At 50.4% G+C, this 21,288-nt stretch overlaps 9 protein-coding genes across 9 annotated transcripts; 6 read left to right on the forward strand and 3 right to left on the reverse strand.

Moving 5' to 3' along the window:
• Positions 1-386: 386 nt before the first annotated feature.
• Positions 387-2,353, reverse strand: T310_6825 (uncharacterized protein; the record flags this gene model as incomplete). The annotated part of the gene is made up of 4 exons (XM_013470372.1): positions 387-492; positions 679-718; positions 783-814; positions 1,230-2,353. 4 exons carry the CDS (start codon positions 2,351-2,353, stop codon positions 387-389), a joined length of 1,302 nt encoding a protein of 433 aa, XP_013325826.1.
• A 1,221-nt stretch (positions 2,354-3,574) lies between these two features.
• On the forward strand, positions 3,575-5,215 carry T310_6826 (2,4-dichlorophenol 6-monooxygenase; the record flags this gene model as incomplete). Its single annotated transcript, XM_013470373.1, has 1 exon — positions 3,575-5,215. The coding sequence occupies one exon, from the start codon at positions 3,575-3,577 to the stop codon at positions 5,213-5,215; it is 1,641 nt and encodes a 546-aa protein (XP_013325827.1).
• Positions 5,216-5,754: 539 nt separating this feature from the next.
• T310_6827 (PLC-A protein) lies at positions 5,755-7,065 on the forward strand (the record flags this gene model as incomplete). The annotated part of the gene is made up of 1 exon (XM_013470374.1): positions 5,755-7,065. One exon carries the CDS (start codon positions 5,755-5,757, stop codon positions 7,063-7,065), a length of 1,311 nt encoding a protein of 436 aa, XP_013325828.1.
• Positions 7,066-7,371: 306 nt separating this feature from the next.
• On the reverse strand, positions 7,372-8,739 carry T310_6828 (uncharacterized protein; the record flags this gene model as incomplete). The annotated part of the gene is made up of 4 exons (XM_013470375.1): positions 7,372-7,758; positions 7,815-8,028; positions 8,094-8,380; positions 8,461-8,739. 4 exons carry the CDS (start codon positions 8,737-8,739, stop codon positions 7,372-7,374), a joined length of 1,167 nt encoding a protein of 388 aa, XP_013325829.1.
• A 1,550-nt stretch (positions 8,740-10,289) lies between these two features.
• T310_6829 (uncharacterized protein) lies at positions 10,290-11,378 on the reverse strand (the record flags this gene model as incomplete). The annotated part of the gene is made up of 2 exons (XM_013470376.1): positions 10,290-11,129; positions 11,223-11,378. The coding sequence occupies 2 exons, from the start codon at positions 11,376-11,378 to the stop codon at positions 10,290-10,292; spliced, it is 996 nt and encodes a 331-aa protein (XP_013325830.1).
• Positions 11,379-11,635: 257 nt separating this feature from the next.
• Positions 11,636-14,309, forward strand: T310_6830 (uncharacterized protein; the record flags this gene model as incomplete). Its single annotated transcript, XM_013470377.1, has 4 exons — positions 11,636-11,749; positions 11,804-12,090; positions 12,509-12,533; positions 12,591-14,309. 4 exons carry the CDS (start codon positions 11,636-11,638, stop codon positions 14,307-14,309), a joined length of 2,145 nt encoding a protein of 714 aa, XP_013325831.1.
• A 528-nt stretch (positions 14,310-14,837) lies between these two features.
• Positions 14,838-15,903, forward strand: T310_6831 (uncharacterized protein; the record flags this gene model as incomplete). The annotated part of the gene is made up of 2 exons (XM_013470378.1): positions 14,838-14,885; positions 14,953-15,903. 2 exons carry the CDS (start codon positions 14,838-14,840, stop codon positions 15,901-15,903), a joined length of 999 nt encoding a protein of 332 aa, XP_013325832.1.
• A 799-nt stretch (positions 15,904-16,702) lies between these two features.
• T310_6832 (Cyclohexanone monooxygenase) lies at positions 16,703-18,193 on the forward strand (the record flags this gene model as incomplete). The annotated part of the gene is made up of 1 exon (XM_013470379.1): positions 16,703-18,193. The coding sequence occupies one exon, from the start codon at positions 16,703-16,705 to the stop codon at positions 18,191-18,193; it is 1,491 nt and encodes a 496-aa protein (XP_013325833.1).
• A 964-nt stretch (positions 18,194-19,157) lies between these two features.
• T310_6833 (Lipase/thioesterase family protein) lies at positions 19,158-21,139 on the forward strand (the record flags this gene model as incomplete). The annotated part of the gene is made up of 6 exons (XM_013470380.1): positions 19,158-19,390; positions 19,459-19,604; positions 19,680-20,233; positions 20,274-20,486; positions 20,628-20,680; positions 21,094-21,139. 6 exons carry the CDS (start codon positions 19,158-19,160, stop codon positions 21,137-21,139), a joined length of 1,245 nt encoding a protein of 414 aa, XP_013325834.1.
• Between the last annotated feature and the right edge of the window lie 149 nt (positions 21,140-21,288).

A 21,288-nucleotide genomic window follows, 5' to 3' on the forward strand; every position in this document is an offset into this window, starting at 1 on the left:
ATTCTGACAATAAATGGAAATCTTCAGAAAGGAGAAAAAACAAAGAAAGGGCGTGACAGTGTCATACCTATTACAGATCTCATCCATCTATCAACCGATCTACCTCTATATATAGTCTGTACGGAGTAAGTCGGAGGAGGGAACGACACCTTTTTAGCGGCACCCGACGCCGCTTTCTGTGGATGGCATTTTATCACCGAGATTCCATTCCAACAACAGGTTGCACCTCTCCAGGATCAACCTCAGTGATCACCAAACTACCCGCACTACCAAGGATGTCTGAACTTAAGGAAGAAATCCTTAGAATATGTACTAAGGGAGAACTCTTATAATTAGAAGTTATCATAGAAAAATATGGTGTTAATCCTTTATCTTTTTCTGTGCTATTAATAAAGGACATGCCTAAGTCTGCTATTATAGGCAAACAACTTGGCAAAGTCAGTAGGGGTGTAAGAGAGGTCAATTTTCTTAGTAAGTTTTGTATCTAGTTGCCTAATAAGCTATATATATAGCAACTTTCAAGGAAGATTTCCACCATATAGTATATACTTAGGGTCTTAGGGTGATTGGCATCTGGCCTATTAATTTAAATTATAGAATTAGTATTGCTTCGCTTCGCTCCGCAAATAAAAGCCTAAGTTACTTCGAGTTATAGGTCACCATTCTCAAAGCACATACAGTGTCTTATATAAATCTTTGGGCCTTTCTTGTTGGTTGCCTATTTACTACTATTATCATTTTAAAAATAGATATTCAATTACATTAGTTTGTGTAATACTTACCTCTAGTCAAGTGGGAGAACTCAACTGCCTTACTTTTAACATTATTATGTATGTCATCTGATCACTTTTATCTTCAGTTTTACACTCTCAAATCGATATAAATTAAATTAAATGACTTTTTAACTACTTAAAGTGCCACGGTAGAGAGACTAACAGCTAAGACGGTGCTATTATGTTAGGACATAAAGTCAGATTTACTCTTTAAGCTCTTGTTTCACATTACCGTACAAGATGGCCCGATCTCGTCATCTACTGTAGTTGACCTCGGCGCCTCAGTGTCTTAAGTCGTCCCAATAGACATGATTCATAAATCCAGCCCTCGGGCTCTGAAATGCTTCAGCCATCACTTCCATGCACTCCTCGTCTTCCTGAGCCAGAACAAGCGCTGTAAGTGACACTCTTTTCTCCCGCGTCATCACCGAGTTTCCCTCATATGCCTGGACCCACAGTGGGTTACGGAGGCGCCTCAGTTTGTCCTCGATTTGATGGAACAGTAACATGAAACGCGCAGTGACCCATACGTAGTTTAAACTAGAGAGCGGCCGACTTTCGCCGGAGACATCGCTGATAATATCGAGTTTGAGCAGATCTAACAGTTCCCCGCTGCTGAAGGGACCTTTGCTAGGATCGCTGCCACTATGTTTGTATTCCGGCATACGGGCGGTCTTGTATCCCTCGGGCAATGCAGCCAAAACGCTTTCCGGGATTCCCTGATCGTTGCTTCTCTTTTGTATTATAGACGACGTCATCATCATCGTCGCATCATCCATTCCCGCAGACCTAGCACGCTTGACTAGTTCTGTGTTCTCCATGACCTTCTTGCCTGTCACTGGATCGGTTACATGCTTGGTCTGGCCGATGCGCAGCGCAGCCAGGGCCGAGCCGATAGGAAATTCTTCATCGGGAATACGGTCAGGAACCCAGTCTGCCTCACGGTAGAGCCTCAGCAAGGACTTAGTCTTGAAGAAACGATTGATACAAGGATTCAGAAGACCGTGGATGTCGGTTGCGGTTCGACCGACATGCCGTCGGATTGTCCGTCGGTGGAAAGTTGCTCGACGAGAGCCCGTCTCGTCAATCACAGCAAGGAAGGCTTGATTGAAATCAGAGTTGGGTACATTGCCATTGGCGAAGAATGAGGTCTTGAAGAGCTCCTGCAGGCTATCGTACAATCCAATTGGTTGTGTGATATAACCCTTCTGCACCAGCATGTTGTGGAGGTGTATGAGACACATCGGTTCTGGTATACTATCCCATATGAGGAAACTCACGCCGTATGCCAGTTCTAGTGCTTCCATCAGACCAATACCGCAAAGAAATGGAGAATATTCCCAGAGCCCGTTAGGGTTTGTGTTCGAAAAGCGAGATGGAGGGATAGTCTTCAAGCCATACATATACTTAGTTTCTCCGAGCCAATTCACAAAGTCATCGCGTAGTTCTACCAGGAGCTCTGAATGTTGCTTGTGTCGATTTGGGTCTCCATGCAGCATAGCATCCTTCTCGAAAAATTGGACTAGCACGTCAACCCCATTGCAGAACCCATTAAGAGGTCTCTCGTTGTTGCGATCCATGAAGAGATCGACATCTCTTCTCGGACGGAAACTCTGAGCAGGTGGAATAAGAGAACATGGCCTCCGAGAATATCGAGCGACCAGTCCCGGGACACGGTCAGAGAATCAACGATGCACTGGAGCTGGAAAACATGATGAGGAAGGATCTTGTGTCGAATATCGGTACCAGGCTTCTGCATCGCTAGACCAGTGATGTCGCCACCAAATTCGTTCAACCCGAACAATCTTCGATGTTCATTCCATATTCCATTGACAGACCAATCTACTGTCTCAAGGGCGATCTTCTGCCCTTTTAGCGTCCTGCGTTGTACAATAATTGAAGAAAAGACGTTGACCAAGGCTCGCCGGAATCGGGAATACTTCTAACCGAAGAAAACTGGGTGAAGCAGTTTTGAGACTGGTAAAAAAAAACGTTGCCTTCACAAATCCTTTTTAAAAAACAGTACGACAAGAGAAGTTCCAAAGCCATAGCCAAAGGAGTCCAGATGGCGGAGCGCATCATTCACTCTTAGGAAATAATGATCTTGGCAAGCCTAATACTATTGCAAGGAGCAGCCAAACCAAAGGGCAGGGGCAGCAAAAGCGACAGCCACCCCCAGTCCCAGTCGGGTCACGGAAGACTTCCATTGATTGATTCCCAAGTTTGGAGGATTGTTACTTACTAAAACAGGAAGGAAATCTTACTATCTGCGACCTCCGTCAGACCAGACGCGTCAAACTGATGGGAACCCTAAAACTTAACTTAATTTAGTAAATAATATAATATTGTTGAGAAACGCAAGACAAGATGATGCTTCAAAATTTAGGTAGGCGTATTTCACTATTAAACTATTATTGGTGCAATACGATAAATTAAATTATTCATCGGATCTCTAATAAATGTTATTGGTCATCTGAGAATCCAGCCCTCGCCTAGGTCGGAGCAAATGTCGAGTCTCGGGCCCGAAAGCGAATCCAACCCTCCGAAAGTCATCGCTATACTCCGTATCACTGTTGTTTTCGGCTCCGACACACAGCGTCTCTAATACAACCATATGGAAATTCGCGGTTGATCTCGTAGCTTTTTTTTTCTAACAGGAAAAAAAAAGTAGTATATAAATTGGCATTGTTTTTTTTCCTTCTTTTCATCATGGCTTTGTGGCATCGTTGTCGTCATCTGCAGTCATTGATAAAATCATCACTGTAATTGCGATATATATAAAGCACTCTTTCAGATAAACCATGACACCACAACATACCGAATCCACCCCAGTCCTTATCGTAGGCGGCAGCGTAGTCGGCCTCACGGCCGCCCTCTGCCTCGCCTTCCACAACGTCCCCGTGATCCTCATCGAGCGCCATCCAGGCAGCTCCTTGTCTCATCCCCGAGCCATCGGATACACGTCGCGCACGATGGAGATCTATCGTGCTTTCGGGATCGATCATGACAAGATCCCGCAGGTCCCGCCCGATTTCAAGCTGCGTCGTGCGCGTGTCGAGAGTTTGGCGGGGACGTGGTATGAGGAGTCGGAGTGGATGGAGAAGAAGATGATGGAAGAGGAAAAGTCTTCGTTCTCCTTCCTCGACTTTTCACCCAGCTTGGGCGGAGTCATCGCGCAGGACAAACTCGAAGACATCCTCCGCGAGACTGCACTTCAGCGTGGGGGTGTTGATCTGCGGTATCAGAACACCCTCGTCGATTTCGAGCATGATGACGACGGAATCACTGCCCTCGTCAGGAACGACAAGGACGGCCAGGAATACACGCTGCGGGCATCCTATCTGATTGCCGCCGACGGCCATCGCAGCCCCGTGCGCGAGAAACTGGGCATCCAGCGCGCAGGACGCGGGCATATGCAGACCACCAACAGCGTGCTCTTCCGCGCGCGACCTTCCATCGACGAGTACCTGCAACGCGGCGTTTCCCAGTTCAGCATCGACCAGCAGGACTTCAAGGCGTTTTTGACGAGCTACCGTGACGGCCGCTGGGTGCTCATGTTTCCCGACGACGACGACGTCGACCGCGACGAGGAGACTCTGAAATCCCTGATCTACAGAGCCGTCGGCCGGTCGGATCTCGACGTAGAGATCATCACCACCGGCCGGTGGGAGATGACGGCTCTGATCGCAGAGAAGTTCCAGTCGGGACGCATCTTCCTGATGGGTGATGCGGCGCACACGCTGCCTCCGAACCGGGGTGGCTACGGCGCGAATACCGGCATTGCGGACGCCCACAACCTCGCCTGGAAACTGGCTGCCGTCCTGTCTGGTGTGTCGATGCCAGAGCTGCTCGAGACGTATGACCACGAGCGGCGTCCGGTGGCGTGGTTGCGACATCAGCAGATCTTCGCGCGCGCAGATTTCAAGGCCTATCTCGGGGACAATGTAAAGTTATCCGATGAAGTGATTGACGATATCGCCATGGAGCTCGGCCAGCGTTATCGATCGAAGGCTGTGCTTCTCGGTGCGGACGACGACATGCTGCCACCGGCATTACGACCAGACCAGTGGGCGGGCCAGCCGGGGACGCGCGCAGCGCATTTCTGGCTTACCAAGCCCGACGGAAAGAAAATTTCGAGCTTGGATCTGTTCCCGCGCTGCTGGGTCTTGCTTTCTGAGAGCGCAGAATGGAAAGCTGCGGCGGTGCAGGCGAGTCAGGAGTCCGGGATCCATGTCGAGCCGGTCCACGTGGGTGTCGACGTGCAACTGGACGACGACGTGGCCGTGTTTCTTCAAGCTATGGGCATTTCTGCCCCAGGCGGCGCCTCGCTGGTTCGTCCTGATGGGTACATTGCATGGCGAGCTACTGAGCTGTCGTCTGATCCTTTGGCTACGGTGAATGACGTTCTTCGTCAGGTGGCCTTCGCGAGGAGGTTGTCCTAAACACGCAAGTGCGAGGTCTTCACGGGACTGTAGGTAGAGGATCTAGGATAAAGTTTGAGATATTTGGTTTGAATATAGCATCTTATTTACTCACTTTATTTGTTCTTTTGAAATAGATATTTGCTCAGAAATCAACATGTCAGTATATCGGGCTGCTATGTCGTAGATGTAGATTCCACAACGCTGATTGGTGGCGTCAGGCCAATCGGAACGGCCCTGATCGGCGCTCCTCCGAACCAATCGGAATCGACTCCCGGTCCCACGTGACGGGCCGAGGACTGTCATTCGCGTTTTCGGTTAGTCTGGGAAATCGCCTAACCCAATCTGATCTAGAGGATTCGTCAGCCAGGCAGTGTCTGGGGTATTATGGAATCACTTATCGTTATCGCAGCTGGGATGGAATATGGATCTACTTGACGACATCTTCTTCATGGTCGACTGTGCACGTGAGGCCATTTGAACCCGCGAGAGATAAGTCATGAGTGAATCCGCAGATTGACCCAATTCTGTCCACCTCACTGGCGGTGAATTCCCAAATCATGGCCCTGCTCTCGCTGGCCCTGTGGGGGATCCTCGCAGCAGGCACCGCAGCAACGCCAGCAAAGCTCTGGAAGGAGCGCATCAAGAATGTCGTCGTCCTCGTGCAGGAGAACCGGTCGTTCGACACCTTCCTCGGCGGGCTGACCTACAACAAGAGCATTGACGGCGTGCTGAATCATCCCTATTGCAATCCGCTGGATCTTAAGGATAGGAATTCTGCCCTGGTGTGTGCTCGACCGGTCGCCGGCAATGTGGCCGCCGACGACCCCAACCATGGGATCAGCGGCGGCAATATGCAGATCTACGGCACGTACCATCCGGACGAGGACCGGATCAAGAAGGGCTACTACGATACCGATTCGGATCTCATGAAGGGATTCGTTGCGGAGCAGGCGTTCTTGTACAGCATGGACGACGCCGCGCGCGCAGCAGAGGTGATCAACTACTTCACACCCGACCATATCCCTGTCTTTGCGACTCTGGCGGAGAACTTTGTGCTCTTCGACCGGTGGTTTGCAGCTGTGCCGGGTCCGACCAATCCAAACCGTGCTTACATTACGTCGGGAACATCATACGGACACGGATACAATGATGTCGACTTCGATACGTCGGCCCTCCCGCAACGGTCCATCTTCCAGCAGCTGACGGAGAAGGGCATCTCCTGGATCAACTACTCCAACGCGACGGGCTTCCTGCCCGACGCCCTGTTCTACCGCTGGACGGTGGAGTCTGGCGCGGCGCGGACAAACGTCAAACCCATCGAACAGTTCTACGAAGACGCTGCCCAGGGCACGCTGCCGCAACTCACGTACATCAATCCGGAGTGTTGTGTATGGCAGTCCTTCCACCCGCCGTCGCCCGTCAGCGTGGGCGAGGGCTTCGTGAAAAGTGTGTACGAGGCGCTGCGGGCGTCGCCGCAGTGGAACGACACGCTGTTCATTTTGACGTTTGATGAGCATGGCGGGTTTGCGGATCACGTAGTGCCGCCGGTGAACGTGCCTCGGGGAGATGAGCTGACCTACACGGAGACCGCTCCCGATGGGCGGTCGATCACGTTCGACTTCACTCGTCTGGGGATGCGGGTGCCCACGCTATTGATCTCGCCGTGGGTGGACCGCGGGATCGTAGTCAACAAGCCTTCGACCAGGGGCGAGTATACGCATACGTCGATTCCGGCCTTTCTCGCTAAGCTCTGGGATCTTGACATCTTGACGAATCGTGTGGGCTGGTCTGCGACGTTTGAGGATTTGATATTGAGTGAGTTGAGGGCTGATACGCCGGAGAAATTGCCCGAGCCGGCAGACTTTTAAACTTGGCTTAGCCTCGTGAATTGACGATAGCGTGGCTGATAAGCTTGGTTCATTTTTTTTCTTCGATGAATGGTATATGGTATTGATGGTATGAGATATGTATATATAGAGAATCTAATAATATAGTAAGAAAGAACACCGTATATGGTACCGAAGAAGACCGCTACTTATTATGATTCAGATCTCGTATAACGTGATTATGATTCCTTCATACATTCATCACATTCATCAATTCATTAGTTCCAGACATTATAAGCATGAAACTCTATAAATGCCGTTGCTAAATTTCACCATCCTTGGTAAGTGTCAAATATGAATTGTTGTTCGTGAACGTAGAACATCATCCGCAGTGACGACTTTGGCGATAGGAGTGGGAATGGCATATGACTCGCACTCGCGTTTCTCGTCTTGATTCTGATTGCTTGATTGTTGCCGCAGTCCTGTTTCCAGGTCCAAGTCGGATGGCGGTCGATTATAATGGTCATAGGAAGAAAACTGATGATAAAAGGCGTTTCTGTGACAGGAAATGCTCGTATCATCGTTTGGATCTAAGTGGATCGACGCAAAGGTCGAAACTGTCCCAGTCCCCGTCTGCACACAGCGCTGCAGCCAGTAGCTGCGCATGCGGTCGAGGGCGGTCTTGAAGTCGTCCAGGATGACGGTGTCGCAGAGGCATTTGAAGACGAATGATAACTATACACGTATGAAGGTTAGTTATCTGCAATTAATTACAGTGACAAGGAACATACCCTCCAGAACGGTTCAATGCCATCCGGCAGGAAAACAGAGAAGACGTGTAGTACGCTAAGGGTGTCGACGACGAGGAATGCGATCGACAGACACATAGAGAGCAGCATGATGCCGAACCGCGGCGCGACCCGGACGAGCTCGAAGAGGCCGAAATTGTACTCCTTTTTGATGGTGTAGAAGAGCGAGCAGGTCGTGAAGATCCACCAGGGGTCACTGTCCGCAGTCAGCAGGAAAAACAGAATGAACAGAAGGTTTGGAACGAAAGAGCTGTAACCCACCGAAACAGTGGCTCCAGAGGCCTCGTCTTGAGAAATATATCATTGATGTTGTTGTAAAACGCAAAATTGACATAGGTCTCCATCACCCAGTACGGCTGCACCAGGGCGACGGTCACAATATAGAAGATCGAAACGCGTCGGGACAGGAAGGGCCTGTTCTTCAGCCAAGCGATCACGTTGTGCAAGCTCCATGAGATGTACAGCCCGATCAATCCGAACAGGTACCAGCCCGGGAAGTTGTCCTTGGAGGAGAAGGTAATTGTGCTGCTGGCCATGGCGAGAATTAACTGACGAACATGACGATAGTCAGTAGAAGTCAATTTTTTTGGATAAATGCGAGTAGAGAGGTGTATAAGATAGTAAATACCTCTGTCAAAATCAACTTGTGTAGCAGTACGCGCTTCCTCATGTTCGCAACCGTTATAGCCAACATCACCAGAAGGGAGCCTATTACCGAGCCCTGAACCCAGGCCTCGAGAAGGACACCCTTCAGTTCCACGGGCCGGATGCCCCCTGTGGACGCGGAGTTCGATGGAGACATGACAGTGTCTCGTGTCAATTCAATTTTGGACACGACGAAGATAAGGACTATGATGGCGACGAAGACATCTGCCTCAAGACGAGCACAGATCAGAGAAGAGGACATGCTGCAGCGACAGCAGAGGAGTAGGGTGGAACCAGGCGAGTTTTTGTAGCGAGTCGCCGCACCAGCCACAATCCTGTCAAAGAGAAGGAACGCTGGGCCGTGCCTTCCTCTGACGAATGTGCGGCGGAAGGAAAGCGCCGCCTTGCCTCGGCGCAGAGAGAGACACAAAGAGATTTCCGCCTGGGGCAGTTGCTCGATTGCAGGCACAGACAATAAGCACATGTATCATGAGGTATCATGAGGACTATGATCCTCATCACAAACAGAACAAATAGACAGAGAATGCTAGCGATATCCCCTTCCGGCCTGCCGAATCCCGGGCAGCGAGGGGCGTCTTCATATTGAACCGACGAGAGTAGGGTTAGTGAAACATGTGTACTGTACATGCACTTGACGAGACTGACGTGAGTGGCATGCATGCGACAAACAGCGTCATAGCGATCTGCAGTCGATCTGTCCGGGGTAATTAATTTCTGCAGACGACATGACGGTAGTCAGATGTCGGAGAGTCGGTGAGTCGGTGACTGTCTCTCCGCACATACATTTACCTACCGAGGCAGGTAGCGACATTAGTGTGTTCTTTTTTTAGATTGATCGACTGCCGAAGCATGCGTCTGTAGGCCCATCCAAATTTACTGTGTATGTGTGTGGTGTTCTTTTGTGTTTGCGTTTCTCTGGTTTCCCGAAGAGGAATGTCGACGAAGGCGATGAAAATCATCTATTTCGATAAAGACGAGAACTCCTAGCTTGATAAGATTAGAGACGATAGCTATGGAAGGTCGAAATCATGAGATTGATTTTAGTCTGATATTAGGATAGCCGAAATCAGGATTTTGACAGGGTTGTTACCATTCCATCCTTCCCTTTCATTGTCTCGGATAAGTGCCGGCTTCACCAGTCCCATCGCTTTGTTCATCGGACATAACATACAAGACTCTACATCCAGGGTAAGTCTCGTTTTGGTAAGTAAGTACCTCGGACAGTCCAGATCTGATAATAGTTCTTTGATCTGTATCGATCTAATATTTCTGTCCGGAAAAGGATGTTTCTGGACATTTATCATCCTGCTCGACCTAACTTCGAGTTAGTCATTAAACTCCAGGGACAATTTGTATACTCACGAGAGCCTTCGATGATAAAAACAGTCATATAGTTCCAATCAATTTTGCGCGGACCACATGTCTGAAGCTAGTAAAATGTTCTTTGCATCTCACAAGTGATTCATATCAACCCCATAAACGCTTACTTAAGATCTTTTCCAATATTCCTGCCCGTCTCGACGCCCACCAGCACTCTTTCTGGGGCAAAATAATATTCACAGCGCGATAGAAATGGTACATCAGCAAAAGGCTTCTCTGGTCACCTTCAGCCAGCATGTCGATGAATGGCTGTTGGCACAACAAGGGAAAAGCATAGAATGTCCGAGACACGTCGTCTAGAAGCTCTGGATGAGTTTCCACTACAACGGCTCGGATTCTCCGATTCTCTTTGGCAGGAGAGCGAGCAGCAGACAAAGCCGCGGCACAACGTTACGGTATGCCTCATGGGGATCATCCGTAGTGTGATATTTGGGTGCCACGTAATTCAGAGCAATATAGCGATGAGAGAGCTTCGGCGTGTCGGGCAGTGGCGGTAGCTCTCTGCTTCAGCCGCTCCGGATTATCATAGCACTCATTTAGAAAAGCTTCATAAGGCGACGGATCTCGGCGGAGAGCAAAGATCGCGTCCTGAATCGGAGAAGTAGGCCTATAGGTCATCTGTGCCAGGAAGATGGAAGTTTTGTGAGGTATAAGTGACATGGCAGATATAAAGATGTGCACCATGCCGGCTCTCAAGGCGAAGAGTTGGTCCTTCGAGGCGTCATAGCCGGCCGCAACGTCGGGATTTTCTGCTGAGAGAAAATCTGTACTGGCCCAAGCCTCATAGTGTAATAAAGCAGAAGTGCAGAGGATCGCGTCGAGGTTTGCGTCGGTAAGCGGCTGGGACAATGCTTCCCGAAACAGACGCAGAGCCTCTGAGAGATGGGTCCTTGCGATAGTCGTGTAGCTCGCTTCCATGGGGGAAAGATAAGCTAGATGTCGGGCCGAGATACACAGTATGGCGTGCATGAGGAATTCGTATTCAAAAGAGAACTTCAGGGCTTCGTTCCATATTTGGCGAGTAAAGGAAAGAGTTTGATAGGTAAATGATTCGAAATGGTGGAAAAGTTTCATGTGTAATAGATTCACTTTTGTGGAAACGCTTCCCAGAATCTGCGGTGTCATGGAAGCTGGTACAGATGATGACGATGACGTCGAAGGAGTTGGTGAGACGCTCTGACAGCGAGCCGGACGCCAGCATTTTTCGCCTCTCTTGACGCAGCGCGAGCAAGACGGAAATCTTTCATCGCACTGGCAGAGAGCAGATCAGTTCCGTGACTAGAGAGAGGAAGTACACAAGAGCGACACGCAGTCAGGGTATAATTGACTTGTTTCAAGACTCACTTTGACTCTTCTCCTCTTACAAGGGAGGTACCCATTGCGCGACTTGCGATGAGGCCTCTTACGCCTTGATTCTAAATTTTGGTCCGGGACCTGCTCCAGCAGCCTGTCACCGGCCAGAAGAAAGACGCTGGAGAACTCCTGCAGTGGAGGCGACATCGATGATCCAAGGAATCAGATTATCGCGATACTGCACGGAGGCAATTGGATACCAGAGATTGACTCTCCGGTCGGAAACGCGTTATTTTCTCCTTTTCCATCTGTCATTCGCAAAAGGACACGAAGGCATTAAAAAAAAGGTGGTTTGCTTCTTGTTCAGCTGATCAGAGGAGGGATCGCGCTAGACTGACTCGGGAAGTTTGCGACCGTGACCTCGCATTCCCAATTCGGAAAACGAGACTGCGAGGTCACATGGCATGGTCGCTCTTTCCCATATTCAGCTGAATTTCAATGAACGACATGTTGTGGACGTTTGTCAATACAAGCTCGTTTTGCCAAATATCCATTGGCTGCAAGGAAACAAACCAAAAGTACGTTCCATAAACTGGCGGGGTCCAAATCGATGATGAATTGAATTGTTATAGCTTGCAGGGAACCTCAGGCGTCCTGTGCAGAATACCAGAGTGGCTCCAGACACTCCAGAATTTGGCAATAACCGTCCAGCCATTTCCAGGAATTATACAAGATGGGATGATAGAAACACAATTTGCTTCGCCCTGCATCCTCTGAAATATTGGCCATCTGACAATGGCTTCAAAACCTCCAGCCAAGCTCAGTGTTCAAATCACAAGTGTTTTGAAATATCGCCAGCCTCTGCAGAATACGCCAGCATGGAATCTCCCTGTCAGCCCTACGGTCTACCGTACAATATGTATGTACGTTAATACGGAGCAGGTACATGGATGAAACCCCGTTAATGTTCCTCGTATTCTGTCCTAGACCCTGATTACTAATGGCCGCCCACGGCAATGCCTTACCTATTTCGTCAAGGTTTCCATCCGCATGGGGCATGGCGCGTGTAAACCCCACGCTGGGTCCACCGCGCATCTGCCAATCAGAGCCCGGCGTCACAACAGTCAGATCGCGATAACGATGGATACGATCACGTCATCCATCAGAGGTCCAGATCGATCGACAACGACACTGACAGCAGATTTTTTAATTTTTCCTGCTCAAAATGGCCGTGATGAGATGAAAGATATTACTTGTGTTCGAAACTTGACATTTTTTTGTTGACTGCTTTTCTTTGTCTTCGGTTTTCTTCCAGGTCCATACATGGTACTGTACAGTACATCTCCGCGCGGCTGGTTAATCGTGAGTGGAATGCAGCGTCAGAACATTAGAACACTTGTGTTACTGCGCTGTTTATAGAACTGGGCTTTTCTTCTTCGAATACTTCTTCGAATAACGCCTTTGATGCGTTTTGTGTTCTTCCACACTCCACCTGGATACGAAAGATTACCATCCAGCATGGCGACAACGGAAGACGACAGCAAAGGGCACGGGGACCCCCAAGTCTCCCCCCAGTCGCCGCCTAAGCTGAGAGATCCTCAGATCTTTTCAGATTCGACAATGCAGGACGACGCCAACGACGCCATCGACGAGGGTGCTCTTCCCAAGGGCACCTTCGACCCTGTATACGAGGCCAAGGCCCGCGTGCTGAATCGTGCCATCCAAGACATTGGAATGGGCCGATACCAGTGGCAGCTCTTCGTCGTGATAGGCTTTGGCTGGGCGAGTGACAACCTCTGGCCAATTGTTACATCGCTTATATTGACCCCCGTCGCCGACGAATTCTCCCCTGCGCATCCGCAGCTGCTGACGCTCGCCCAGAACATCGGCCTGCTGGTCGGGGCCATCTTCTGGGGATTTGGCTGCGATATCTTCGGTCGCCGGTGGGCGTTCAACCTGACTATCGGTATCACCGCCGTGTTTGGCCTTATTGCGGCTGGCTCGCCCAATTTCGGGGCCATCTGCACGTTTGCGGCCCTCTGGTCGGTGGGAGTCGGCGGCAATCTCCCTGTTGATTCGGCCATTTTCCTTGAGTTTTTGCCTGGATCGCACCAGTACCTGCTGACGATATTGTCTGTTGACTGGGCGTTTGCGCAGCTTGTTGCAAACCTCGTTGCGTGGCCGCTGCTGGGCAACTTGACCTGTCAGCAGGACACCGTGTGCACACGCGAGAAGAACATGGGCTGGCGATACTTTATGATCTGCATGGGCGGCCTGGCTATGATTATGTTCGTCGTCCGGTTCGTCTTCTTCCGCATCTACGAGTCTCCCAAGTACCTGATGAGCAGAGGACGGGACGCGGAAGCCGTGGCGGTCATTCACGAAGTCGCGCGACACAACGGCAAGACGTCGACCCTTACCCTCGAGGACCTGTCGAGGTTCGACGTCGATGCCGATCCCCAGACGCAGGGTGCCTTGACTTCGGCTTCTGCAGCGTTGAAACGCAAACTTGAACAGGTCAACTTTACACACATCCGGTCGCTATTCTCATCCGTCAAACTGGTCATCTCTACATCACTGATCACCGTCATCTGGGCGTTCATCGGCCTGGGTTTTCCTCTGTACAACGCCTTCCTGCCGTACATCCAGGCGACGCGGGGCGCGGAATTCGGCGACGGCTCGACGTACATCACTTACCGGAACTCCCTGATTATCGCCGTGCTGGGCATTCCCGGATGCTTGCTGGGTGGACTGCTTGTGGAGTGGCCCAGACTTGGCCGAAAGGGGACGTTGTCGGTGTCGACGGCGCTGACGGGGGTTTTTCTGTTTGCGTCGACGACGGCGCTGAATTCGAACAGCCTCCTGGGCTGGAACTGTGCCTACAATTTTATGTCCAACATCATGTACGCCGTGCTGTACGCCTACACGCCCGAGGTTTTCCCGACCAAGGACCGCGGCACGGGCAATGCCATTACAGCGTCGGCGAACCGCATCTTCGGCATCATGGCCCCGATTGTCGCCATGTTTGCCAATCTGCAGACTGCCGTTCCAGTGTACGTGAGCGGCGCACTGTTTATCGCTGCAGGGGTCATTGCCATTGTGTTGCCGTTTGAGTCGAGAGGGAAGGCCAGTTTGTAATTATCAAGAATCTTGTGTAGAGTCGCATATTCCTTCTCCCTGTTCTTTCTGAAGATTACTCATCTCAATCGAGTCAATAGACTTTGGACCATCTGTTATCCTTATGTAGCGCTAATCCTTGTGTTTTGATTGAATTCAGGCATGTGGTGTATGATGGTGATTGATTATCTAGATAAACACCGTTGCCTCGATAGTAGTAAGGTCCTATTATTTAAAAGAAAAAACAATAGGTCTCTATTTTGAATAATTACTGTAAAATTTCAAATAAATTGTATTTCACCTTTTTTAATATAAAAAAGAAAATACATCTATGTTCATGTCTAGAAATGAAAATCAATTAATCTAGTTTTTCAAAAACGGGTGGAAATGCAAACTCATGAACTAGAACGATGCTTGCTATGGCTTCAGCCACCTTTGGTAACGCGGATGCCTAATCGAATCAACACGTCTCAAGAAGGTACATAATTAGAAAACGACAACTAAACCGCTCTGTCAAAATGCAAATCAAGCGCACATACTGCAGCAGACATGGCACTCAAAGACCTCATCCGGTCAAGATGGTCTCGACTGGTTACGGTATGTTTTGATGACCATGTTATATTCTCTCTGCTAATACATGTGCTAACAACTGCCCCACCTGCAGAAGGAGTCTGACAGTTCACCATGGCCACCAACACTACAGACTGCAGATGCCCAGAATTCATCTCTTCTGATGATACTGCCACCTGAGATACGTCTTCGTATCTATGAAATGCTCTTTGGCGGCCGCATTATCCACCTTGTCTGCTATGAGCAGCGGCCCCGGACGAAATCCCGTCTTGGAAGGTGGAAGGATAATGCATGCCGGCTGCGATGGTGGCATTGTGTGTGTTCATGCGAAAGAGGAGAGAAACTGTCAGATTGGTCGGAGACGACAATTGCTTTCTACAACTGTAGTTGCACGAAGCTGGTTTATGGTGCAGCAGCGCAGCAACGGTATGAGTTAGTCGAACAAGTGGAAAAGATACACACCGCGCTCCTGCAAACATGCCGACGGATCTATCTCGAAGCTGTACCCATACTCTACGCGACCAACACGTTCTGCTTTGGCGAGGGGTCATCATCATTATCATCACCATCGTCCAACGTCGAGGTACTTCTAAAGTTCAAGCAGATGCTCACTCCTGACCGATTTGACCTGATCACGTCTGTCGAAATCCATTACAATGTCGGCGAATCGCCGGATGATCCAAAGAGAGCCGGGTATGAAACCCTGTGGGAGATGCTTATGGCGATGCCGAATCTGCGCAACTTGAGCGTTGCAGTCATGGTCTATCACACGAGTATCGAGTCAATGACCTTAGAGGAATTCCACCGCTTCCTCAGGGCTCCCCTGGAGCGGCTGAGGGAAAAGAAGAAGAAGAAGGAACAGCTGAAAAAGGTTACCTTTTACACTTCTGCCTCTTATGCCCCCTTCTTGACCAAGGATACAGACGTGTTTGAGACGTATGAGCTGCGGGCAGAGATGCCTGATAATCTCATTCAGCTTTGTTTTACTGGGCCTCCGATTCCCAGTGCTGGTCGTCGTTTTCGTAGTACGATTTTGCCTACTTGAATATTGTCGCTGTCAGATATAACTATAGTTATAAGTCTTCTACGGACGAGGAGACACTCTCATGGAAAGACTTGCCCTTGCCCATAGCTGATGAATGTCTTGCCACCGCTGGCCAACGACGACAAGCTGCACGGATACGCTGATTCACCGACTTCTTTGAACGGCAGGGGACTGCTGTACAGGACATTATTCCATTATTCTGTGTATGCCATCGTTATTCAGTAGAGTACGGAGCACCAGCATACGGAGTACCAGTGCTGTAGATCAGCCCAGTCGCAATATACACCAAATCGGTCCTAGTATGATCTCCACTGGATCCTAATAAAATTCATATTCCACGAATTATTGTCCTTATCCCTGGATTGTGCATACTATTAATCATGCACAACGTACGCCGTCCCAGCAGTCTGGACGAGCGCAAGTGTTGGGCCGCGACAGCCGAGGCAATTTTTCCCCGAACCGGCAACGCCATGTCGATCCGCCAACAACGCCGACTCTCCTGTGCAGATCTCTCTCCGCCCGGAACCATTTCCAATCCCGACGAGTCCTCCGCCCTGGCGGCCTGCCAACAGTCGGCGCTCGAAGGAAGGGGCAGGCAAACCGAGGGACATGTGAAGAGGCTGGCGTGACGCCTCATTTCGTGCAGGACAGCAGAGCAGCCGTCTTATAAGTTGCAACTCGCTGGCCGCCGGTTTCCCCTTCGGTGAGCCCCTCGTTCATGCTCGTCCTTGAGATTTCTCTCTGACTGATCGGCCACTTTTTCGCTCGCGACAGTCCCACGCCGACTCTGAATCTCGTCATGAACGGTCACGCGAACGGCCACGCGCCCGGGTCCGCGGAGACACACGTCGACGTCGCCATCATCGGGGCCGGCATCTCAGGCATCAACGCCGCCTATCGAGTGCAGACGAGCCTGCCAGCATACTCGTACACCATCCTCGAGGCCCGGGGCGCCATTGGAGGAACGTGGGATCTCTTCCGCTACCCAGGCATCCGCTCCGATTCGGATCTCTACACCTTCGGATTCTCGTGGCATCCGTGGAACAAGGACAATCCCATCGCTGATGGCGCCTCCATCTCCAAGTATATGCGAGACACTGCCGCGAAGTACGGCATCGACCGCCATATCCGGTTCCACCATCGTCTGGTTGCGGCTGACTGGTCCTCTGACAAGCGGTCGTGGACGCTGACTGTGGAGGCAGACGGGCAGACACGGTATTTCCAGGCGCGGTTCATCATCTTTGGGACTGGATACTATGACTACAACGAGCCTCTGCAGACCGTGATCCCTGGTCTGGAGCGATTCAAGGGCCGCACCGTGCACCCGCAATTCTGGCCCGAGGACCTCGACTATACCGACAAGAAGGTGGTGGTGATTGGCAGCGGCGCGACCGCTGTGACCCTGGTGCCAGAGCTGGCAAAGAAGGCTGCTCGCGCGACCATGTTGCAGCGCAGCCCGACCTATATCATGACCCTTCCCAACAGGTCTCGAGGATGGTTCAGCTGGCTGCTGCCATCCGTGATCCAGCACAAGCTCAAGCGCATCGGATGGATCCTCACCTCGCGTCTGTTCTTCCTGTTCTGCCAGAACTTCCCCAATGTGGCTAGATGGGTGCTGCGCCGACACACCATGAGGCAATTGCCCGCGCACATCCCCCACGATCCTCATTTCAAGCCGCGGTATAATCCCTGGGACCAGCGGCTGTGCGTCTGCCCGGACGGGGATTTCTACGAAGCCCTGCGGTCGGGTCGCGCAGACGTCAAGACCGACACGATCCGGACCGTGACGGAGCATGGCATTGACCTCAACTCGGGGGAGACGTTGGAGGCGGACATCATCGTCACGGCGACGGGGCTCAAGCTGCTGATTGCGGGAGGGGCGAAGATCATCGTCGACGGCGAGAAGATCGACATCTCGGACAAGTACCTCTGGAACGGGGTGATGCTGCAGGATGTGCCGAATGCGGCTTATGTGATTGGGTACACGAACGCGTCGTGGACGCTGGGCGCCGATGCCACGGCGCTGCTCGTCTGCCGTCTTCTCAAGTACATGGAGCGAAGGAACATTGTCGCTGCGATCCCGCGCGTGGACGATCCGACCAAGCTCAAGCCGCAGAAGCTGCTGAACCTGAACTCGACGTACATCTCGGTCGCGGAGAAGTCCCTGCCCAAGGCGGCTCAGGTGTCGCCGTGGCTGCCGCGGGGCCATTACATCAGTGATCTATTCAAAGCGTTGTTTGGACGGCTGGACACGGGGTTGGAGTTGGTGACGGGGCCAGCACGGCGTTGAAGAGCAGAATACTTGTTAGTTATTGTTATTGTTATTGTTATGTTGTTATTATGGGTTCATGGACTGCCATGATATTGTTACGATGAGTATCATTAATATACTGGATCGATATGATATATATTTATGCCTGTAGAATATCAGTATTATGAATATATTTGTTAGAATCTTAGGGGTTATTGAAGTATTTCTCGTCTCCCCCTTTTTGGATAGCATCTCACTACTCCTTCAGGAAAACCAATGACATTATCGTCTCACCTAACACTGACACTGCCAGACTCGATGGATTGTCTCGACACGTCAGTCCTTAAACAAGGGTTCAAGGAGGGAGAAAATCCCGAGCCGCGACTCCCGAATGGGAGTGGGGAGTGGAGAGAGATCGATCCAGGCTATCCAGCCTTGGAAGTCAGAAAGCTCCCTACAGTTTTACGTGCAGGTGCACGGACCCAGCCCCAGGTGAATTGGAATACTGACTGCGCGCAGATGAACCGAGGCACAGCGTTAGTGTCCTGTGGCACACGCGGGGAAGGGAAAGCTGCGTGATTCTGTGGAACAGAACTTAAGTGGCTTGCTGTGGACTTGGCTCAGGAGGTTCCAAGGTGTACAAACTCACAGCTTATAGGTATAAGCATACTGTATAGATACAGGTACGTATGGGATTTACGTATGGGATTCTAAGGGGAAATCTTGATGATAATTTAACATTTACTGTCATACCAGGTATATATCCATTCCAATACGGACAAATCTCCAAGAAGATCGGCGTCAATTATTGTTCAGAATCCTGGTCCTATCTCTGGAATATTGACCGATCCATCAGTTGATTGATTTATGCGTCTGGTTTAATTATATCCACTGCGTTGATTGCTTTTTTCTTCTGTTCGCGCCGAATCGATCGATCAATTTCGAGCAATCTATATATCCCTACTAATACGACGACTACGATAATCCACCCTTCGTCTCGGCCATGTCAGTGACAAAGCAACCGCCGAAAAAGATCTCCCTCGCAGAGGTCATCGACATCATCCCGGGGCTTCTCTCCATCACCGCCACGGGCATCTTTGCCCTCGTCACAGGGCCGTTTCGGCACCGCAAGCAGCGGAAGAATCCGAAGCAGGGCGTCGCGCGAACCCTGCTCCTGCACGTCGGATACGCCGTCCTGCGCAAGGCGACGTTGCGTCTGACGTTATTGCAGCTGCAGTGAGTGTGCCTGCTGCTTGTATATATATCTAGCTGTATGCGGGCTGATGTGGCGTTTTTTTTTTCAGATTCATCTTCCCAAAAACCGACACGACTTATCGGCTCTTTGCCTGGCGATCTGGCATCGCGAACCAGACGGTAGATCTGGGCCATGGCGCCCAGGGGCATTGGATTGGGAATAAGGATGCGAAAAATGTCTTGATCTGGTATCATGGTGCGTAGCAATACATCCGAAAGAAAGGAAGGAAGGAAAATATCGATCTGATCCGATCCAATCTGACTTGTGCAGGCGGCGGATTCGCCGTCCCCGCCAACAGATGCTACTTCCAATTCCTGGCGGGCGTGGTCAAGGCGATGAACCAGGCCGGCAAAGACCTGGCCGTTTTCGTCCTCACTTACACGCTCACCCCGCACGCCTCGTGCCCGACGCAGCTGCAGCAGGCGGTCGCGTGTCTGCGGTACATGCTGCAGACGGGCCGCAGCCCGGGCAACATCTACCTAGGCGGCGACTCGGCGGGCGGGAACCTGGTGCTGGGCGTGCTGTCGCACATATCCCACCCACACGCCGAGATCGACCAACTGTCCGTGTTGTCGGAGGCATTCGGCGGCGCCGTCCTCATCGCCCCCTGGACCGATCTCCGCACGGAGTACCCGCCGCCGGAGACGGCTCCTCTCGGCGACTTGATCACGCAGGACGTGGCGAAGAAGTGGGCGACGGCGTACCTGAACGGCCGGAGGAGGGACTACTACACGGACGCGTCGTGGGCACCGCCCGAGTGGTGGGAAGGGCTGAAAGTGAAGGACGTGTTGATCCTTGCGGGAGGAAACGAGATTCTGTTGCCTGTGATTGAGGATTTTTACGCAGAAAATTGAGGGTAAGCAGATGTCCCGTTTGAGCTCTACCGTCTTACTGACTCGCCGCTGGACAGGCCGGCTTCCCGTCCGTAACGCTCTTCGTCGGCCCCGGCGAATGCCACGTCGCGCCCATGTTCAACCTGCTGCTAGGCGACCGGACCGAGACGGAGCAGGGGAAGAAGCTGAAGTCGTGGTTGAGGGAGCTGCTGTGAGATTATATATACCCGTTGCATGTTGGTTGGTTAGTGCTGTATTGAGATGGATTGCATATTGGTTAGTCGTGGTTTGCTTAGGGTTAAATTGATATCAAACTATATATATACTACGGAGTATCTACTTAATATTAGTAGGCGGAATAATGAATTATTATTGACATAAACAGGCATTTATATGCATGCTTTATACATGGGTTGAGGAAATTTCCTCTTTGCTTTGGTATGAATGGTCACCACCATAATCATATATGCATCTTTTCGTTAGTACGGAACAATAATTATGGACCTTATGGTCTGCGGAGGTTATCCAGAGTATCCAGATAGATAGATAGATACAGCGAGTCCTCCCTTGCTATATACACAGACAGATATATATATATAGCATGATTAAGTTAACTTTTTCTTTTTCAGTTATGATTACTGCAAGATGTGTTGTTAACGCAATTATGATTATGATTATATGCAGTCAACTCAGCAGGCACTACTCTTTTATGTGAATGCTCTAAGTTTGTTTTCTATTTTTTTAAAAAAAAAATAAAAATAAAAAATAACAAAAAAATAAAATAAAAGGCACATACGTTCTCTCTCTCTCTCTCTACACGCATGTATAGTATACCTGTACTAACTAACTAGTACTGACATGGCTACTACGACTACTACTCCGTACTTAGGTACATAACTCTGTACCTTGATAGACTAGACTATTACCTGCAAAAAAAAGTAGAAATAAAGCCAAAGACCAAAAAAAAAAAGAAGAGAGAGAGAGAGAAGGGAAAAGGATACTAATAGTCTGTCACAGCATGTTGCTTTTCCCTTCTCTCTTTTTTT

The sequence above is a fragment of the Rasamsonia emersonii genome (assembly GCF_000968595.1).
Source record: "Rasamsonia emersonii CBS 393.64 chromosome Unknown ctg1118621760451, whole genome shotgun sequence".
Classification (NCBI taxonomy): domain Eukaryota; kingdom Fungi; phylum Ascomycota; class Eurotiomycetes; order Eurotiales; family Trichocomaceae; genus Rasamsonia; species Rasamsonia emersonii.